This window comes from Diceros bicornis, chromosome X, assembly GCF_020826845.1.
Source record: "Diceros bicornis minor isolate mBicDic1 chromosome X, mDicBic1.mat.cur, whole genome shotgun sequence".
Classification (NCBI taxonomy): domain Eukaryota; kingdom Metazoa; phylum Chordata; class Mammalia; order Perissodactyla; family Rhinocerotidae; genus Diceros; species Diceros bicornis.
The window spans coordinates 126,266,678-126,289,362 of NC_080781.1; the positions used below are offsets into that span (position 1 = coordinate 126,266,678).

At 45.5% G+C, this 22,685-nt stretch overlaps 1 protein-coding gene across 2 annotated transcripts in view; it reads right to left on the bottom strand.

The window, feature by feature from the left end:
- FGF13 (fibroblast growth factor 13) overlaps positions 1-17,603 on the bottom strand; it is a 469,867-nt gene extending 452,264 nt beyond the window's left edge. For both annotated transcript variants that reach the window (XM_058536856.1, XM_058536854.1), the window contains exons 1-2: positions 17,534-17,603; positions 16,640-16,852 (exon numbers count right to left, since the gene is read on the bottom strand). In XM_058536856.1, the coding sequence (XP_058392839.1) occupies positions 16,640-16,688 (49 nt within the window). In that variant the 5' untranslated portion in view covers positions 16,689-16,852; positions 17,534-17,603. The remainder of the gene's footprint in view (positions 1-16,639; positions 16,853-17,533) is intronic.
- Positions 17,604-22,685: the final 5,082 nt, after the last annotated feature.

Below are 22,685 nucleotides of genomic sequence, written 5' to 3' on the forward strand. Positions count from 1 at the left end.
TCCAAGACTAACTAGGAAGTTAAAATTTTCCAAATGACAGAATGAGTCAAATTTCTATTCAAACAAGCATTTACTGCATTTGCTTTATGGGCCAGGCTCTGTCCTAGGTACTTGGAATCCAGAGATGAAGGACAAGGTCCTGGAGCTGAAGAAGTTTACAGTATAGTGGGAGAGACATACAAAGCAAAAGGGAAATGGAAATAAATTGCAAAGGGCACAGGAAGGCACAATCCATTCCAAATGCAGGGACAAAGGGTCAGGGAGGCTATCATAGAGGAACTACATTATTTCTACAAAAAAATAATAGTACAATAGCAAAACAACAGTATAAACAATATATAGACCTAAGAGGGCCAAGAAAAGCTCTATTCTCTCTGCTCATGGTTCTCAAACTTGCAAGTCATTGGATTAACCCCTCAGTACTTTAGGTCTCTGATGGTTTGGGCTCTTCCTTCACTTTATTCACCATGTTATTTTGATGAACTACAACTAAAGATTGAGGAAACAAATCGACTATGTTAAAACAATTTCTTCCATCAATTAAAAAAAAAAAGGATCAACATCCTCAACACCCATGTTCATAGCAGCATTATTCATAATAGCCAAAAGGTGGAAGTAACCCAAATCTCCACCAACAGATGAATGAATAAAGAAAATGTGGTATATACATATGTGAAGGTTAATTTTATGGGTCAACTTGACTGGGCTAGGGAGTGCCCCGATATCTGGTAAAACATTATTTCTGGGTGTGTCTATGAGGGTTTTTCTGGAAGAGATTAGCATTTGAGTCAGTAGACTGAGTAAATAAGATCACCCTCACCAATGTGGTCATTGAAGGTCTCAATAGAACAAAAAGGGTGGGGTAAGGGCAAATTCTCTCTCTCTCTTCTTCAGCTGGGATGTCCGTCCTTTCCTGCCCTCAGACATCTGAACTCTTGGTTCTTAGGCCTTTGGATTCGTGGAGTTACACCAGCCCTGACGCCTCAGGCCTTGCCCTATGACTTGGAGTTACTCCATCAGCTCCCCTGGTTCTCAGGCCTTCACATTCAGATTGTATTATATATCATTGGCTTTCCTGGTTCTCCAGCTTGCAGATGGCAGATCATGGGACTTCTCAGCCTCCATAACCACATGAGCCAATTCCTACAATAAATCTCCTCTTATATCTATATCTATATCTATATCTATATCTATATCTATATCTATATCTATCTATCTATCTATCTATCTATCTATCTATCTATCTAGGTTCTGTTTCTCTGGAAAACCTGACTAAAACAACATACAATGGAATATTATTCAGTCTTTAAAAGGAAGGCAATTCTGATGCATGCTACAACATGGATGAACCTTGAGGACATTATGTTAAGTCAAGTAATCCAGTCACAAAGAGATAAACACTGCCCAATTCCACTTATATGAGGTATCTAAAGTAGTCAAACTCATAGAAACAGAAAGTAGAATGGTGGTTGCCAGGGGGTGAAGGGAGGGGTAAGTGGGGAGTTGTTTTTTAATAAGTATAGAGTTTCAGTTTTGCAAGATAAAAAAGTTCTGGAGTCTAGTTGCACAACAATGTAAATATACTTAACACCACTGAACCATACACTTAAAAGTGTGTAATTTTTAATTATTTTTTAAAATATGGTAACTTTATGTTATGAGTATTTGATGACAACTAGTAATAAAATTTAAAAATTTTAAAGGATCATGGTATAATGCTACATGGTACATTGTCAACTTCTACTCCAAGAAAAAGTAGTTATGGTACGCAAAGGCCCCAAACATATAACTTGTGTAGAAATACTCTACTCCATCTAGTGAAAGTTTCCTCATCTAATGCATAAATAAGAAAAAATGCAACGCTTCAGTTCTTTTAGTCATAGGTAAATACAATGGTATGACAGGAGATGAACATTTTTTAAAACTGTTCTTGCCTTTGTGGGGGAAAAACAATACAAGCAATCTTATTTAGGTCACAGCAGTTACCGTAAACATCCCAAGGAAAGCTTATTAATAACAGCCACCCACAAAGGACCTGGTTTCAACCATGGAATGTCATGGAGTCAGTGGAAGGAAGGCTGGAGGAGAATTTGCCTGGATTTTAGAAATTACAATGTTAGCATCTTTGTGTAGTTCAATTTGGACTTAGAAATAACAAATAGAGCCAATATTTTAAATTAGGAAATTGGACTAGATGGTGTCTGAAGGAACTTCTGGCTCTAAATCATAATGATTGATTGCTTACTTGATAAAAAAAAAATCAGAGAAGCATCCTAAATGTTTATGCCACTCCTTGATTCTGCTACCAGGAAAGAAGGCCATCTGCCTGAACATATCAGTGTGGTCGCGTGGAGATGCACTGGGCTAGGCCCCTGCCACTAACTTGCTCTACGACCTCAGGTAGGTCACTGCCTCTCTGTGAGCCTGATTCCCTCTTCTCTGTAATGGGAAGGTTGGATCAAATGGTTATTATAGTCCCTTCCAGTCATTATAGTTTGTGACTAAGAACCTGGGAAGCATGGTGGTGACAGCTGCAGAACAATGTGAATGTACATAATGCCACAGAATTGTACACTTAAAAATCATTAAAACGATAAATTTTATGTTGTATACTTTATCACAATAAAAAAATAGAATTTTTAAAAAAGAACCTGAGAGGAGAAAACAACCACTCTGAGCAATAGCTTATAATTAGAATTGCAGGAAACCCAAATGCTTCAACAAGAGGCCTCTAGGCTTGGCTTTTATTTCTTTTTTAAAATCAAGTAATCCTTGATCCCTAAAGAAACATTCAGATACACTAGAGATGATTCTATTAAAAGAAAAACTTTTCATAAAACAATAATTCCTTCAATATTGTAACTACCTCTCCATTCACCATTTGAGTCCAAATCTGTATATGTAAGGCTTTCATAAATGGAGTCTCACCTATATACAATATGGTCGAGACAGAGGCACCCTAGCCAAAATCTCACACTCAGTAGAGCAACTACTCTCATTTCTTCCAGCCATGTAAACTAAGCAATTCAACTTCTGGCTCAAAGGCAGGGGAACAAGTTTATTATCTTCTACCGGGTTTTTCAGATCCTAGAGAGATGCTTCTGCAGTAAAAATCAATACAAGATTTTTCAAGGTATTCAGTTTTGTCACTTGTCTGGAGACAATGGCCTCAGAAAAGAGGATGAACTGTCTTACTTCCCTTTCCTCCCTTTCTGTGCACACTGCCCTTTAAAGACATGCTCTTTGTTCCATAAATTCAAAGGTTGCTTTTATGTCCGGTGGGGTGGAGGGAGAAAGCTGTGTGTTTTTTAAATGGTGAAATCTGTCAAAGTCCCAAAGGCTCTTGTGATACAAATCAGGTCATTCTATAGTCTGAACGCCCCATTCCACAGGGGAAATAAAAACCATTTATAACTCAAAGTAACTAGCAGTAATAGGTCAATGCACTTGATTGGTCAGGCACCAATTACAGGGACACTTCTTGGTGCCTGAAGGATGAGAAGAGGTAGGGGTGCACCTGGGCCTGGCCCAACCCTCACACTCCAACCCCCCACCTCCTGCCAGATACAGGCAGGAACGTGGTGTCCAAGAAGGGGAATTCCCTTGCCCACCTGTTCTGGACTGACAAAGAGATGTCATAAAAGAAGTCCCACTCCCACCCCCTTATCCTACCACAGTAAGATCCATTAAGGTTCAAGCCATCAGAAGGGTCAAAATATCTGTGCGTTGATCTCTACCATTCTAACAGCTGTGCTGGGATTGCCAGCTGTAGATGGTATCCCCAAAGCTGCCTCACAGCCGTGCCCTCTCTGGAAGAACCGAGGCTCTGAAATTTTATTCCTTCCCCATTTTCTCCTAAAGACAAGGCAACAAGAGGAATGATGGAGGTGAGACTATCAATAAGAGAAAAGAGGAGTAAAAAGAGAGAAAGAAGGCTTCCAGACAGAACATTTGCATGTGGAAAATGAGTAGAGCTGGGGGGATTTCAGAGGTTATTTAATTCAACCCATAAGACAACTGAGGACCCAAAGCACACAGTTCATTGACAATGCTGGACATAGACCTCAGGGCTCCACCTCACTTAACATTTTTGGAGTCATTGAACCCTTTGAGAATCTGTTGAAAGCTATGAACCCCATGCACCAGAAAAATGCGCACTTACATATAATTTCTAGGGGTCATTTGATGTCTCTAGGACAATGTTTCTCCAACTTGCCTGATGATACGAATCACCCAGACACTTGTTTACAATTCAGATTACCAAACTCTCTTCCTAAAATTCTGAATTCAGCTGGTCAGAGGGAGGGGGTAGCCTATTTTGTTTAACAAACGCTACAGGTGATTCTTAAATTCAAGCAAGCATGAGAAACACTGCTCAAGTGCATTAAGTCCCTAAACGGGCTGTGCGTTAGAATCACTTAAGGAGATTTATACAAAAACTTGGGTTCCTAAGCCTCACACCCAGATCTACTGAGTCAGATTCTCTTGGTGGGGGATGTAGGTGGTGGGAGGTGATGCTGATGCCAAAGCAGGTTCAGGAACCTCAGCTCTAATGGTCCCTGGACTGAAGATGAATAACGCATGTTCGATGCTATCCAGGCTGCCTCCTTGGTAGTTTAGCCTGGCCAGGGCCCTGATGGCCATGATGGGCAACAGGTCACTCACTGCATGACATACCACCAACATGGAGCAGAGTGCTTTGTGCACTGAAAGTCTGGTTCCTCGAAGCAAACTTGCAAAATATCAGCTCCGTGAAGGCAGGGATGGTTATCTGTTCTGCTCCCTGCTGTATCCTCAGTGTCTACAGCAGTAGCTCTCACATAGAAGGTTCAATAAATATATCATTGAGTGAATTAATGGGTAAATTAATTAATACATGAATTAGCATAACTAAAATCCATTAAATTGGGGTATGACCGTCAGATATGTGAATCCATAGATTTGTTTCTATGGCCAACAAGTCTGCTAACAAGAACCCTCTAACTTGAATAATCAATATGAAAATCACTACTATTTTAGTAATGTTATCAATATCACCACTGACAAAAATCTTTGTAGCTGGCACTGTCTTTGATGTTTTCCATACATTATCTCATTTCATCTTTAAAATAAGGATGTAAGATAAATGTAACTATCTCCATTTTGGAGACGCTTAGAAAGGTTATCTGCCCAAGATCACACAGTGAATAAGTCAATCTTTAAAATAAGGATGTAAGATAAAGGTAACTATCTCCATTTTGGAGACACTTAGAAGGGTTATTTGCCCAAGATCACACGGCGAATAAGTCAAGGAACTGAGATGTGAACCCAAGTCTCTAAAATCCACGCTTTTAACCATGTAGCCACTTTTACATGGAAGATAGACCACTGTAAAGTAGAAATGGTACCCCAAATTAAATTAGCAATACTAAATCCTGATGGAATGTTGTTGTCATTCTAAGGGCTTTTGGTATGGTCTGGAGTTTCAAAGGTACAGAAGCATTTAAAGAAACCTAGGAAGGATGCTGAGCATTGTCATTAAGTAACACATTTATTGAGCACCTGTTTTGTGAAAATGGCCCTTGAGGAGGTTACAATGTAGTGGGGGAGATAAAAAATAAGCAGGTGAAAAGCTATTCATGGGATTTACCCAAAGTAGCCCATGGACGTCATCAGATGGGTAACCCAGAAGCCCAGTGCAGGGAGCAAGCGGTTCCTGTGGGGAGGGTGGAAGAGAGGCTTCTTTAAGGATATGGGTTAAGCTTGAGACGAAGGATCATAAAATGTAGAAATAACAGGGCCAGCCTGGCAGGGTAGTGATTCAGTTCATGTGTTCTTCTTTGGCCGCCTAGAGTTTGCCAGCTTGCATCCCGGGTACGGACGTGCACACTGCTCGTCAAGCCATGCTGTGGTGGCATCCCACATGCAAAATGGAGGAGGATTGGCGCAGATGTTAGCTCAGGGACCATCTTCCTCACCAAAAAAAAACAAAAAGTAGAAATAATAGGTAGAGCATTCCAGATTAAGGAACAGCAGGAGCTGGAGCATAAAAGTCAGTTTGAAGATAATCCATGAGCAATATTTTGTTTAAATTATTTTTTATTATATCATTAATATGTCACTGTAGAGAAAATAGAAGATACAAATAAAAGAAAAACTATAAATATTCTATAAGCCAACCACACATAGTTTCCTTTCGGTGTATATTTTTTCAGGATTTATTCTAAGCATATTTGCTTGTGTATTTATTTAGACATATGCATATTTGTCTATATGCATTTAATTTTATATTTACAGATTTATACATGCATATACGTATATCTTTATATACGCACATATTCATCTATGTACATTTATAAAATAATAATGTTTGTGGAGCCCAGTGAAAAGGATCTCAAGGCAGTACAGAAAAACCTTTCACACCCACGGGCACAAAATCACCAGCTCTCCTTTGTCACCCCCAAGTCCACACCCAGTGCACACACTAAAAATGATGGTGTGGAAGATTATTTAATGACAGAAAAACATTCTAACGTTGTTGAGAAAAAAGAGTAGCTTATAGTATATACTGCATGATCCTACACATACACTTAAAGATAATTACTCATGTATATGTATGTATTATAAAATTCAGAGAAAAAAGACTGGAAGGAAAATCTCAAAAAGTTGACCTGGGAGTGCAACCCTTGGGTGATATTTTCTTCTCTACGCTTTTATGATTTTCCAAATTGCCCCCGGTAAACATACATTATTTTGTAATCTGAAAAAAAAAATCGATGCAGTGAAACATAAGCAATATAAAAGCACACAAATAAATTCAAAACGGCCCTGAGCGTTCTGCTCAAGATGCATCCTAGGTTTTGAACAGCTAAAACCGCATTAGCATTGACCAGAAGACAGAGAAGGCAAACGTTGGCCAAGCACTGACTTCAAGGCTTTGACTGGAATCGGCCTTCTCCGTCTGCCTTTGCAACGCCCAGTGGGTGGGCCAGGTGTATGCTGAACCACGAAGTCTTGATGGCTGGGGGGGAGGGGGGACGCTTCCTTCGGCCCCGCCCGGCCGCCACCATCTTAAGACTGCATCCCACCAGCTGCAGAGCGCCCGCGGTCTAGACCGCGAGGCCACGGGCTGCACCGGAGCGCCCGAACCCTTCCCCCGCCTGCCGCCGCCGCACCGCCGGCTCCGGCGCCCAGCCCGCGGCCGCGGCTCACTTTGCAGCGTCCCCACGCGAGCGGGCCGGGTCGTGGGCACCCAGGGCAAGTGGGCAAAGCCCTCTGCTGCCTGCCGTCGCCGCCGGCGCCTGGAAGGAGCTTTGTCATGCCCGGCGCCAAGCGGCTCTTCGCCAAGTTTCATCTTCGGTGACACAACTTTTCCGTGTTTCTTTTTTAGGCAGCCGCCACATCACGAGGCTAATGAGCACACTGAGCTTTGTAAGAAACCCGCCTGCCAGATCCACGGCGACTGAGGGACGCTGGTTAAGCAGACCGTTCAGCGCTACCGTCTGGGTCCCAGCTAGTCGGAAAACAAATGTTCCCTGGACCGAGAGCATCGAGGAAGCGCCTGGCCCTGTTTCCAGGAGAATGGTTCGCATTGGTCCCCGAGCTCCAAAAACCACGCACAAATGCAAGAGCTCTTGGAAGTCTTAATGTTCAATAAACCCCTCAAGGGGAGAGGCACGCATACACATAGAGAATCAAAGGCAAAATGAGCAGGTCAGTTCACAACACTTTCAAAGTCATGGTTGAAAGAACCCTTAAAATATCCACAGGCATATGCAAGAACTGCACTCAGCCCGCCTTCTTTAGGTTGTTTATTTCTACTTTTAACAGCAAGATAAATATTTTAAGAACTCGATCTGTTTACTAACCCCAGTTCAAGAGCAATAGAAATGCTATCTACATAATTTGGAGGGATTTTTGAGACCTAGGTTTCACGTTTGTTATTCAACTTACCTATAACCGTGCAAGAGATCTGTCACTGTTAATTACAGCTGTTAAACATAGGGTATGCAGCCCAAAGAAACACTACAGGATTCCTAACTTTGAGAACTATAATTAATATGCTCCTTCAAGGCGTGTGTCTCTGTTAACAAGATATATTTTTGGAAATATTATCTAACTGAAGACAGCATAAATAGTATAAAAAATAAAGCTCACACTTTTTTATTTTTCCATGTAAAATGAGTTATATAATTAGTGAAAAGCTTCTTCAGTGGGGCTACACTTTAAGGGGGGGGGATTTCTTTCACTGAAGTTAATATAGCTATCAAGGGAGAAAATCCAGAAATGAGAATCCTCCATTGAGCCCAGCATACCCTAAGGAAACCCATTTGGTTAATGGAAACCACTGACATCTGTTGGCAAGGAAAAGAGGGGGGAGAAAAGGAGAGACGGAGGCAGGGAGGGAGAACGGGGTGGAGTTGAGAGAGAAAGAGAAGGGAAATGAGACATACGATTCTGATGAGAGACAGACTGAAAGCATATGCCATGTAATGGGGGAAAAAATAAACAATTGAGAGTTTTACCCAGCAGTGAATTAAGAGGAAGTGTAATCTTCAGAACACAGGTGAAACAAGCTCCCAAACACAGTTCTGGAAAAAAGTACCATTATTTTCAAAGTGACAAATGCTTAAATCTTGAAAGTCATAATCATGGCCAAGTGAGGGGAGATGCACATTGGAAAGTAAAATGGCAGGATGTCCAAGGCCAAAGAGGAAGGAAAGGGCTGCCTTAAGCTAGGACTGGGTTTCTTTCATCTCTGTACACCCAGGCCCAGCACAGTGCCTGGTATGGAAAAGCCGTTTGTGGGGGATCGGAATTGGCCAGGCCAAAATGTGTCTCTTTGGCTTGAGTATTTTTAAGAACAAAAGTCTGGTGGGGGGGAACTTTGACCTCCCTCTGATTGCCTAAAAGAATTTAAAATAGAAGGGCCTGTTCCAGGAAGGAGCTAATACCATAAGATAACCGTAATGTAATGTAAAATGTGTCTCTCAGGTCACATTGTCTATACTTGGCTCATTTGCATTTCCATCTCCATGTAAATTGCCTTCCTCCCCCTTGAAGTCCCAAACCACTACTCCCAACACCCTCCTTTGTCTTTAGCTAAAAATGGTATTTAATGTGGCAGCCTCAGCCATTCTGGTGAGTTGCTCAGTTTTCCTGGGTTTCTCCCATGTATACATGTCATAAAGCTTTGTTGGATTTTCTCCTGTTATTCTGTCTCATGTCAATTTAATTATTAGGCCAGCCAGAATGACCTAGAGAGGGTAGAGGAATTGTCTTCCTCCCCTACACACTCAAGAAAAGTTCAGAGATCTGTTGGGCTGCACAAAGACCATAGCCATGGAGCAATCATGCAGGTATAGGCACACTCTTCCTAATCATGTCCATGTTGGCAAATGGGAAGTAATATGTCTTTGTACCAACCTAGATTAGAAAAGAATCAACTGTGTTGCCCAGGGAGGCAGTATAACATAGTGGTTAAGAGGTGGATTTGAAGTCTGTCAAACCTGGCTCAAACCCTTGCTCCACCATCTTGCTAGCTGAGTGACCTCCAGCTGGCCTCAATCTCTGAGACTCAGTTTTTCCATCTGTCAAATGAGAATAATAATACATATAGTATGTATATCTATCCTCCATAGATTGTTATGAAGATTTCATGAAATATTTCATGTCAAATCCCTAACAAATAGTCAGTGCTCAGAAAAACTATTATTTTTAGGACCCCAACCAAAATTACTTCCTCAACCTATCTAGGTGTCAGACAGCCAAACACTGACATTAATTCCTTTGGGTTAAACCTCTGCCTCTAGCAACCTTTAATTAAAATGTAAATATCCCTAGGCATCTATCAGATTAAGCCACAATGAGTCACTGACAGCCTTTCTCTAACACACAGCTTTCTGATATGACAACAAACTGGAAATGAACATAGCACAGGGCCAACGAGTTGATAAGTGCATGGTACATGCATTCCACAATCATTTATTGACTACTACAATGCCAAGCACTGTGCTAGTAATTTGCAACCCACTAGCTATGTGACTCACACGAGCTATATAAACTCTCTAAGCTTCTCATCTCTCAATTTTCTCATCTCTAATGTCTGTAAATATTAATTGCTACTTCATTTGGCTGTCATGAAGATCAAATGAAATATATGTAAAAATAATGTATGCCTAGTAAATAGTAAGTGCTCAATAGTTTAGAAGCTACTATAATAATGATAACAGTAATAACTATGATCATTATCGTTATTGTTATTAAATGATGAATAAAACATACTCCTGATTAAAGGAATCCCGTACCTTGCCTAGATCATTCAACAAATGGGCCTGCCAAGTATAAGACCCTGTTGAGTGCCCTAGTGTGGGGCAGGGTGGGGGTCTTCCAAGAAACCAGAGGAGAAGACAAGGAGAAGTGGTGTCAACTGGAAAAGGAAGCGTGCTGAAAAGAGATGGCTAGGTGTGAGAAACAAAGAGTGCATTCTGCATGATTCCATTTATATTAAATTCAATGACATGCAAAACTAAAATATGTTGACAGAAATCAAGATAGTAGTTGCCTTTGAAGGAGGAGTGACAAAAAAGGAACATGAGAGAATTTTCTGGGGTGATGAAAATATCCTATATCTTGATTTTGGTGCTGATTACATGGGTGTAAACATGTCTCAAAATTCATTCAGATGCATATGTAAGATTTGTGCATGTTACCATGTATAATCTTCAATTACAAAAAAGGAAACTGGGTTCATACTATTTTTTTTTTAATTAACTCTTTTCTACTTTGGCCTTCAGCCACATCTGCCCGTCACCAATTTTTATCTTTCTTCCCAGACCCTACTGATAGGGTCCAGAAAGAAGAACAGACATGCACACCTGAGAATTCCTTTGGACCAAACAGTGATTGTCCAAACCAAATCTGAGGTCTCTGCAGAAGGCTGATAGCAGGTAGACCAAGCAAGTGACCCAGCTCAGCCCAGCCCTATTGCACCCCTAGACTGTCAGCCCAAACCTTACACCAACAGAGGCCAAGGGTGCTGCCAGAGTTAAAAAGAACCAGCAAGGACATCTACTACCCTCTGCCCTTTGCCTGTGGGGAAGGTCATTAGCCAGCGACACTAATGCCATTTCCATTTGGAAATCAATGTTAAAAGTAATTTCAAGGGGCAGAGGCATAAGTAGGGCATGAGGACTGCTTTACATTAAACTCAACATACAGTAATTGTCATTTAAGCTTAATGTGTATCACAAACCCAGATCCTTAATAAAACAGTCCTTCATACTTCCATCATGCCCCTAGAATCAAGAACTTATCACTAGTCTAATATAAACCCCCCATTTTCAGGGCTAATACCCCAGAAAACACTGCTTTAGAGAAAAATAAGTGGCCATCCAATTCAAGGAGAAATTAGATCTGCAGGCTGGAGTAGTGGTCATAATGATTACTATATACTATTTCACTTTCTTTAGGAAATTAGTACATTTACCCTGAAATCCACACACCTAAGAAATGTTTCATCAAGATATGGCATTTACCAAAGTGATACAATGCCACATTTAAAAATGTCAGAAATCTGATTCAAGTGAGTTTGTAGAACTGGTATATCACAAATAGATAAGCTATTGTTTGAGTTGGAGAGAACTAGTGAGGACTAAGATGAACCACGTCACACAGGACAATGAGCTTGAAATCCACTCCTCAGCCTGTGCTGAGAAATCCTGGTGCTAATGTGTCTTCTGGGTAGGGAAATGTAAATTGGGGACTGCAGACAATGATTTATGCAGACATTTGTCTTCTCTACTAATTGCTAAAAACATACTATGTGCCTAACCTTCACATTTCAAAGATCACGTTAAGCTTAGCAAGGTAACAGACATGTAGGATCCCCTCCACCTGCTGTACTTCAATTCATTGTTTTTCTCCTTGAATTGTTTAATCTCAGCAATTATTTTCTATTTCTTTCAAATTTCTCAACTCCAAAAATATATGCCATAATGAAGCAGACACTAGAAAGCCTTTTTATTGGATATATTTGAAGAGCTGCAACACATTCTGGTTGTTCTGTGTTGATTGTAATTCCCAGAATGAGGAGTTGATTTGAACATAAAACAGCACAGCTGCAAAGAGACCTGGAATGTTAACAGTTTCATCTCCTTACTCACTGCCTCACAAATGAGCCCTCCAGCTTAGCACCCAAACCCTGATTCCAATTCTCTTGCCAGTCCCAAGCCTGTTCTCAAGGCCACCATACATTTCCCTGCCCTAGGCATGGACCTCAACCCCTTCCTTCACCCCAAAGCTCACTTTCTCGCCACAACCCAACATCCATTCCCACTCCAACATTACCCACATCTCCAGCCCAAGGATGCATCCTAACCTCTTTTAACGATTTGAACCGTACTGGAAAGAGACTTAGGGGAAGCAATACTAAGTAAGGGAGAAGATACAGTACCCATAACCCATGTCCCAACTTGCTCCTCCTTCTAGCTTCAGCCTCTGCCAATAAAGAAGCTGCACTCCACTAGAAATAATATGAAGAGGATGTGGGGGCACTGTCCACTCATTTTCTGCACCTATCCCCAAGAACAGACTAACGTTTCTGATTAGAGCTCTCCCTGGGCACACCCCGTCGAGGCTATGATCACCATCTTCAGCACAGAAGACAATATGGGGCTTATGACCCTCCATAAAACCACTGGTCCATGATGATTTATTCATAAGGTGAAAAAACAAGTCCCTACGTGAGTAATAGGTAGATTATGATTGTTAGTTTTTAATAAGAGGTCATCAACATCATGATTTCTTGTGGGTAAAATACCTCTAAACACCTGCTTTGCCTGGCCCAAGCCTGAGAAAGACACTTGCCAGAAGCTATTACAGTAATCCACCAAGACCAAGATGATCTTTTGGAATGGCATTCAAGGTTCAAGACTTGATATGCTGGCTGACCACAATGCCCTGTCCCTCTTAGGTATAGTTAGAGAGGCTATTGGAAAAGGCCAGAAAGGGAGCAGAAAATGAGCTGTGCCCATAAATGCATGTGCGCACCGCAGTCCGTTAGAGCACCAGCTGTGCAAGTGGCTGGCTTCCTGGACTACGCGAGGAATTGCCCTCCATCGCCCAGCAGCCAGGATAAGCCCAGCCTGACGCTAGTGCCGGCCGTATCACCAAGAGAACCCACAGCCAACATGGCCTTGAAACTGGCCTGGATGTGACCGCTCTCTGGCTAAGCACAAGGAGAAAGGATGGTTGACAAAACATACCCATCTCCAAACAGGTAGCCACAAACCAAATGAGTTTTGAAATGGAGAACTGGCTAGCACTTTTACTCAATCCAGAAATGATTTGGTTTTATCTGTAGCAGGCTACAGGTTTTCCAAAAGCCACAGGAACATAGTTGCAGTAAACCAGGCACAGCCTTGACTGAGTGCTTTTCCAACAGAGAACTGCTGAAAATATCTTATGTGACAAGGTAGATAAGAGTGAGTCAAAACTAAGCAAGTGTCTGCTTGAACAAACAAATGTATGCTTTCTTCTTCCCTGAAATGGAAATAGGTCTTCCTGGTCAGGAGCTGAGTGCCCCATACTATATACACATCTGCCAATTGAAAAGTTTACGCAAAGCCCAAATAAATACACAAAAGGTGATTTGCTGCACAAGAGGCCATTTTAATAGCTTCATACAGAATCAAGATCCCCTCCCTCTTCCCAAAGAGGACAGACTATCTTGTCTCGCTACATTATTGAAAAGGTTATTGAAAAGATCATTGTCCATCACTGGTCTTAACCTCAATGAGTTGAAGAAAATGTCATTTAAAAAGACGTTTGCTCTGAAAGCCATATTTCACTAAGCAGCACAATTTAACTTACTGATTACCTACTACCTATGCTTTTAAAAACTCTAGAAACACCATATTCTATGATAATCTTCTATGTAGTTATGATAGGCTGTGGGCATGAACCCCAAATGATGGGGTGGGAGGCTGAATTTAAACGAGCAGTAGGCTCTGAAAACAGATTGTGAAATTCATTCAAACTGTTACTAAATTATTTGACTTGATTCAATCATTTGTCACACCATTGTTCAAATTTAAACGTGCGTATATTCAAAGTATCTATTAAAGGTTCAATCCTAATCTTGTTATGTTGCAAGGAGTGTGCTCATGAGTCCCTCAGCTTAAAAAATTTCAAAAATGACCTAGGTATAGGAAATGTGTAAATAACTAAGCTTAATTAATATGGTAAATAAATTTTATTGGTTAAAAAGATAAATAGACCTGGTATCTTTCATCTCTAACATAAAAAGTAGTCTTTAAAATTTAATCACATAAGATTTTTAATATACTTGAAAGGAGAAAATACTAAGGACTATTAGGCATTCACTATTTTGAAAATGCTCTAAATTCAACAACCAACAGAAACGGCACTCCCACTCTTAGCAGCCACAAGATTCCCATCTCCTCAGGAAAGTAAACTCCCATTTTACAAGTTGCCTTATAAAATTACTTTAATTTATTCTAATTACAACCATAATTCCAAATGCTAATTACACAATTCCTACAGAGAGGTAGTCGGTTTCAAATGTGGTAAGTGAATCAACATAAGAAAATGTTATGACATACACCTAGTAAAAATTTTCATTATTGAGTTACAGTAACCTGTCCTAATGTTTCCAGACTTGTTACTCCATTCTGGACAATTGCAAACTATATTCCTAAAAGAGCAACTCGTTTTCTGTGAGTGAATTTGGTTTCAGGGTCCTCCCAAAGGTAGCCTGAAATAAACCTTAGGTAACCACCTGATGGAAATCAGGAACCAAAGTTTCAGAAACAAACTTGAAATACTCCCCGATTCAGAAGGTAAATCACTTGCCTAGATCAATTTGGTGCTACAATCTTCAATTGCATTTACCTTTCAGGGCACTCAATGGAAAACAGAACCTTTTAACGACACTGAAGTCATTTTCTCTTATCATGTGAATGCCTGTTTAAGAGGCACTACAATTAGGAAAGCTCTGGAAATGTGTAGCAGGAGTTCTACTTTCCAAGTGACTGTTGCAGTTAATCTGTGCGCCTCAAACAGCCAGCGGGTGTGAGTGGGTCCGAAGAGGTTGAACTCTAGCCTTGAGCCAGGATGGTGGTAACACTGACCGTTAGGACAACAGATCTGAACCACCCCCCAACCCCCACAAACTTCCCGAGCCTTTCGTCAACGCTTTGCCTAGTTAGAAGGGAAACATCTCCATTTAGAAACAAGGATAAAGGCCCTGAGCTGAAGACTTTGACAACTTTCCGCGGGGGAGGGCTGGTGCTGCCCTAGAATCTCTCTCGAGAGAAAGCTCTGAGAGATGGGGAGAGGCGAGAAGGAGGAGACGAGAAAAAAGAATAGGGAGACGAGTGGGAGGGAAGGGGGCCTCAGGGCTCAGGGAGGAATTGGGGCCCCATGAACGAAAGCTGGGGCTCCCCCCAAGTGCAACACCACTTCTGCAGCGTGGACTTGGCATGGGTCGCTGCGGTTCAGTGTGCTTGGGGCCCTCGGGCTGGTCCAGCCTAATCCAGCCTCTGCTCCGTAGCCATTCCGGACACCTGCTCCTAAGGCACCTGCCCTTTCCCCACTGCTCTACCACACCCCCTCTCTGTGCCTCTCTCTGCGCCCGGGGCTCCAAGAATGCTGTCTCCAGGTTACATTCCGGAGCTAAACCGGGTCCTCAGCAAGGCAATGGCTAGGACTGGCGTGGGCCAAGGGGGACACTCCTTCCTTCTCCTGAGTTCTCCCCAGCTAGCTCCGCAGCGCAGTCGCAACCCGCCGGTGGGAGGCCCCAGGCCGAGACACGCACTCTGGGGGACCCGCACCCGGGCGCCCCGGCCGAGGTGGCTGAACCCCGGAGAGCGGAGGGAGGGGACTGTCCCCTCCCGCGGAAGCCCGCTCCCGCTGGGCACTAGTGGCAAGAGGACAACAGCCTTTGTTCTCCCGGGGCTTGGCGAGGCTGCGCTGCCGAGGCGCAGCGCGGGCGGCGCCGGGGCACCGGGATTGCTCACTTTTGCAGGCGGCGTGTCGAAGGTTGCAAGCTCCTGCCTTCTGGGGAGGGGGAGTAGAGAGTTGGGGAGCAGGGGGTGTGAGGGGGAAAGGAGCGTGGGGGGAGGGGTTTTGCTTCTCGGCCAGGCTCTTTGTTTGCATTGGGGGAGGGGAGAGGGGGTTGAAGGTGGATTCTAGCTTGGGTTCTGAGAGTGGGGCAGATTCCTGAGTATGTCACCATGTTGCACCCGCGCAGCACACATATGCACACTCGCGCACACGCACACACATGCACTCGCACAGACAGGCGGACGGCCAGTAGCACGCAGCGCTGTTCCCGGCGCTCCAGGCTGCAGCAGCTTCGGCTGCCCGCAGCGCCACCACGGTGCGTCCAGACAGGGAGTGGAAGAGGCTAGAGGCACTCACGGGGCGACAATTCCACGAGGAAGGAGGGAAAGTGGTGCAAACCCAGACCCTCCAGCGGCCCCGGCCCCGGCCCCCCCTTTCTCGCCCAGGGTCGCAGAGGTCACGGGCAGCTTAGGCTCCGGGAAGGAAGAAGGGAGCCGCCGGAGGGCGGCGCGCACGCGAGGGGGCGAGGGAAACCAAGGGAGGGGAAACAGGCGGACTCGGCGGGCGGGCTTACCCTTAGAAGCATCTTTCTCCTCTTTGGGCTTGGTCACCTTTCCACTCATAGATCCCAGCTTGCTTGACAGGGTTCGCCCAGGAGACGGAAGTCCTCGCGGAGCGGGCCGGACTTGGGAGAGTGCTTAAGGCGGCAAGTCGAGACCGCGAGCTCCCCTCGGTGTGGCTTGGGGCGGAATCCGCTTTTCCCCACCGCTGCCGCCGCCGCCGCTGCCTACGAGAGAGTGGGGAGGAAAGGAGAGGGCTGAAGGAGGAGCCGCCGCCGCCGCTGCCGTCGCCGCCGCGAGCCCGAGCGGCCGGCCGCGGGAGGAGCCGCTCTCTTTGCTCAAGAAGTGAAGAGACAAAGCGGCGCGGCGCGGCGCTCCCTCCGCGCCCGCCGCCGCTGCCCGCGCGCTCGCCCGCCCGCCCGCCGAGAGCCGCGCTCACAACCCCCGGGGCCGCCGAGAGGTGCGGCCCGGACTCCCCGGCTCCGCCGGCGGCCTCCCTGGGCTCCGCACGGGCCGCTCGCCGAGCCGGCGCGGGCCGCGCGGGGAGTTGCCTGGGTGGGCTGCCCGCTCGCCGGCGGGCTGTTTTCCCCCGCCTCTCCCAATCCGCTGCGGGCCGCCAACTCAATCAAAATAAAACCCCGGGGAAGGTCTAAAAAAAATCAAAACAAAGACGAAAATATTCACTTAAAAATAACGAGCCTCTCCAAAAGGGAAATGTTTGAACATGTGATGAACAACGTGTGAGCCTGTTACACCGCAGAGCCGCGCAGCTTGTCGCCCGCGGAGAATCGAGAGGGGAGGGTCGCCTCTTTCTTTCTGTTTAATCAATTTTTAGGTTCCTATTATTTTGCCAAAGGGCAGGGGGCGAGTTGCTCGCAGGCGGAGGAGCGGGAACCGATGGCCCTTACCTGCTCTCGCTCTCTTTCTCCCTACACCCACACCCCCTCAGAGCTCGCCGGCTCCCTTGCTCTCGCTCTCCTTCCCAAGAACTCTCCGGTCCCAGAGAGCCGCGAATCAACACCGCGGCGCATTCTATATAAATGGCAAGGTGTGGGCACGCGGGGGGCGGGGGCCGGCGAGGGCGGGGCCCGCACAAAGCCGCCTGCCGGCTGTAGTAAAAGGAGAGCTCAACAGGGGCGCGCCGACGTCTGCCGCCGATTGGCAAAACCCGGGCGAGCCCAGCGGAGAGTGGGCAAGCGTGTCGGCCGGGCGTCCCTCGGCCCCTCCAGGACAGGCAGGGCCCGCGGGCCCCGCCAAAGCGGGCTCGCACTGTTGGCCGCCGAAATCGAAGCCCGGCGCCCCCCCGCCCCTGTTAGCCTACTAGCCCCTCTGATCCCAGAGCCTGCCTTCTCCGCAGCGCTGCCTGGGCCCGCGCTGGTCGCCACCTACACTTTGGGGACTCTGCTGTTGGCAACTACCTGCACCGAGCGGTGGAATCTCAGTCCGGGAGTCGGCGACTCCTCGCCTCTGGCCCGCTGCCCAAGTTGAAATAGCCCGGCTCTCCGTGAGAAGGACGCGCTGGGATCTGGGTGTCACTAGGACAGAGAGTGAAACTGACCGTGGCGGCTGCCACCTCCCACCCCCACTCCCACACGCAGGCCCCTCCTCCTAGGGCTGGTCGCTCTGGTTGGCAAACTGGGTGAAAAGAGTGCCCACCATCCAGGATGGCCAACCCCAGGCAAGCCGAGTGAGGCGGGACTGAGGGCGAGTGCTGGAGAGGGATAAGTGGGATCGACATGTCGCCTGGGGCACGCTAGTGACCAAACACAGGGAAGGTCCCGAAAGATTTGAACTAGAAGGAAGACTGCTCAGAAATTGTACAAAAGGGGGCGAATGGGGAAGGAGAAAGAGCCAAAGAAATGGAAGGGGGCACAGGGTAGCCCTGGGGCGTCCTGGGAAACCCTTTCCGATGGCCCTTTCTGGGCGCGCTGATACCCGGAAGCTGGGCGCTCTTTTGAGGGACTGAGGTGGCCGCTAGCAGGACTTGGTCCTCGGAGCCGTCCATTAATCAGACCATAGGCTCCAGCCTGGCGGTGGAGACGCCCCAGCGACTCCCATGCAGAAAATCCGTTTCCCCTGGTCCTACCCAACCTCACCCGCTCCTTAATTGGGTTTCATTAATGGCATTAAACCAGGCGAAGAAATTATATAGATGGATTAGTCCTCCTGAATTCCAGGAGGTAACTCAATTACAAGAGCCTGCTGTGGCTTTCAAGACCAGAAGAGTGGGCTGCCCCTGCCGCCAGTCCGGGTCTAAAGGTCGGCAACCCTCTAAACTCAATTTGCAGCCTCCGTCCTCTGTCTGGGAGAAACTCCAGACCTGTTTTTCTTGTAAATAATATCTAATAATATGGAGTTTGATGACACAATGTGATTATCCAACCCAAGGTTAGACCATTAATTAATATCAGTACCCTGAGAAAGAAGGAATTTCTCCTCAAATGACCGGAATTCAAAGTGGTTGGAGACTTGGGTGGGTTTAGAGGAAAATTGGAGGGGAAGAAGGTAAAGGGTCCTCATATAGTTTACATCCAATAATAGCCATTCCCATGGAATTAGCGCCTACCCTGTGCCAAGCCGCATGCTAAATGCTTTACATCATTATCTTATTGCATCTTCACAACCACCCCAGGAAGTGTTGGTACTGTTATTTCCATTTTACAAACGAAGAAATGGAGGTTCAGAGAGGCTAGGTAACTTGTGAGGAGGTCACACAGCTGGTAAGTGGTGGAGCCTGGATAAAAAACTAGGAGAGCCAGGACAGCAAACCAGGTGGGTCTGTCTTTTTAGGCAGTGCTCTTCTATTATATCACATGGTCTCTCAACACTCCTATCAATCAGCCTCTTAAAAGGAGAGGGAAAGCACATTTTCACTGGACACATCTGCCAATCCTAAACTCCTGTCTTTTCAAACTCCCTTAACTCAGCACATTCAAACACACACACACACACACACACACACACACACACACTCCTCTATTGTGTACACACAACATTTGCTTTGTCCACATACCCGCAGTAAGCAATAAAACCCTCTTTTGGGAAAAGGGTCAGTCTCTGTCTTGAGTTATCCAGCATGGTACTTATGTCCATCCTGACTGTCGCAGCTTTCCTGCCACATTAATATTTCCAGGAAAGTTCTCTGCAAAGATAAGACCTCCCCCCCACCCGCATCCCAAGCCCTATCACCAATGGCACGTCCAGCAAGGGTAACTTTCAGCTGGAAGCCAGATATCTCCCTGTTCCTTGAAGGACACTAATAGTTAGCATATGACTAAACCTAGGTTAGTTAATACGATTGAGGTGAGTTGAAGAGACGTCTGCTTGGGAGTATTAGTGGAGTCTGTCTGTCCATAAACACAAATAGGTAGAATAAAGTGCGTTTCTTCCCCATAAACCACCCTGCAAAAGAAATAATCAGAAGATAAAGAAAATAGACACCACTTGCAAGAACAACATAATGGTGTGTGCCCATGTGGGGGCAAATCAACGACCTCGTAAGGGCATTCGCACCAGAGACCAAGGATTATGAATATTCAAGTGCCAGGACAAGCAATCTCATCTAAACAAAGCTCCTGAAGACCCCACTAGGGAGGTCATGGGCAGCCTCTTTTGTGCAAGGCACAGGGGCTTTCATCTCTTTAAAGCCCTGTGAGATGTTTAATATGAACAGAATGTCGTTGGTACTGGCTCGCAAAAAGGCATGCTCCAGTGTCCAGCCCCCAAGCCACTTGGTAATTTGGGATGGTCAGCTGGAAGATCTGACATCTGCGTAAGGGCGATCAGGGGGTGGTCTTTACCCCACTACCAAGGGGCTCAGTCTTGAAGCATCTCAATGAAGTCCTGGCTTAGTCTGTAGCACTTCCTTTTCCCCACCCAGATCCTTCTGCCCCATCCCACTGGACTGGAAGTACCTTCACCTTTCAGTCTAGCAATTTACACTACCTGATCACTTCAGTTCTGCCTTGTCACTCAAAATGGTCCATCTGTCCTGTCTCTGCCCCTCTTATGAGATAGAACTCCACACACCTGATGAAACATGAGGCACAGGGGTTATCCTGTGTAGTCCAGTAACTTAGTCCTGGAATTAAAGCAATATTCTAAAACCAAATGCTGCACGACCATGCCTCTAAAGGGGGCCGGGTTGTTTTCTGGAGTAAGGGGCAGAGGCTTGAGTCTTTAGTAGGAAGGTGGAAAAGGTCCTGAGAGTCTCATCCTCTTAGCCCTGTTATCTCCCCTGTGTCTCTTTCATGCCAGTCCCTAAATGCCTCAAGACACCAGACTCTGGATTCCTGGTTTGCTCATCTTCCAGCAGCTCTGAGCAATGTTTCTGGGCAAGATGCCATGAGGTTCCATTGTCTGTGTTAGAGGGTAAGGTTGGGGTGATTGGGGGCATGGAGGACAGATACACTTAGGGCTTTTTCCTAGCCGGTTTTGACTGGCTGAGTCTAGAGCCATTGTCATCAGACACCACCAAATTAGACGTTTTAGTGACAAGACTGCTTCTCACCGGACCAAATGTGTTTTTCATTTGTGAAAACACTTCACAGCAGAAAGCTGGTTCAAAAGGAGGCAGCCTGGCAAAAGCCACACTTCCAGCCAGGGTACTTAAGAGAAAGAAAAGCCCACTGGGCCAAGATCTGGGAGTTGGAAGTCACTTTAATTTTTAAGCTCACATCTCAGCAATTTGAACTTTGAGATCCAAATGCTAGAGCTCTGAAAGGATTCATTTCTGATTCAAATCCTACAGTGTTTATCTACATCATGTTTATCTACATTTAACATTGCTTTCTTTCGGAATCTCAGGTGAATTGGTGGATTTCTGTGACATAAGAGGTGGGTAAAATAATCTCCAAAGATGGTGACTGTGGCAGTTCTAAAACAAGGCCATTGAGAGGTGGGCACTATGACCTCTCCCCTTGACTCTGGGTGGCCTTGTAACTGCTTCAATCTGTAGAGTCTGGTGGAAGTGATGCTCTATTAGTTTTAGGCTAGGTTAGAAAAGGCCATGCAGCTTCTGCCTGGCCCTCTTGGGACATTTGCTCTGGGGAAAGGCAGCCGCCATGCCTGAAGTCTGCCTACCCTGAGATCGCCATGGTGGAGAGTTCGCATCTAGGCTGTCCAGCTGACAGTGCTAGCTGAGCTCCCAGATGACAGCTAGCATTGATTAGCAGCCAAGCAAGAGCCCCATCTTGGATGTCCAGCCGAGGAAACCCCAAATGACTGCAGCCCCAGCTGACATCTGTCTGAAATCTTGTGAGAGACCCTTCAGTGGAGAACTATTCAGTGGAGCCCTTCTCGAATTCATGACCCATAAAATGACGAACAAAATTAAATGGATTTTTTATCTGCTACATTTTAGGGTAATAAGCTAGGCAGAAATAGTAACTGGAATAGTGACCAATAATTTCTTCTAATCTCGTATGCATATGCCCCTCCACCCTCTAGAGGTAACGTCCCCTTGAATCCAGGCTGGCCTCATGACTTGTTTTTGCCAATAGAATGCAGCTGAAGTGATGCTAAGCCGGTTCCAGGCCTTGCCCTTAAAAGACTTGGCAGCACCACTTTCTCTCTGGGGAAAGCCAGTCACTATATTAGAAGGCAGGCACCCTAAGACCTGTGTTGTGAAGAAGCCCGAGCTGGCCATAAGAAGAGGCTATGTGAAGGAGAACTGAGGAACCCAGCTGATGGCAGGAACCAAGGCTCCAGACATAGGACCCCAGGCAAGCCATCCCAGCCATCACCCAGCCATTCAAGCTGCAAGGCTCTAGACTTCATGGAGCAGAGAACAGCCATCCTTGCTGCGCCCTGTCCAAATTCCTGATCCACAGAATTATGAGCAAAATGGTTGCTTTAAACCAATCGATTTTGGGGTAATTTGTTACACACAGCATTAGATAACTGAAATGAGAATCCTAGAATCATTTTTGGACCAAGTCATCTTTGTTCCTTGGTCTTCTATAGACCTGAATGGGTCTTTAGAGTGGGGGGAAGTTATAAGAGAGATGTCAATGATTTATCCAAAAACAGCTTAACACTAAGACCTTTCCAATCTACACC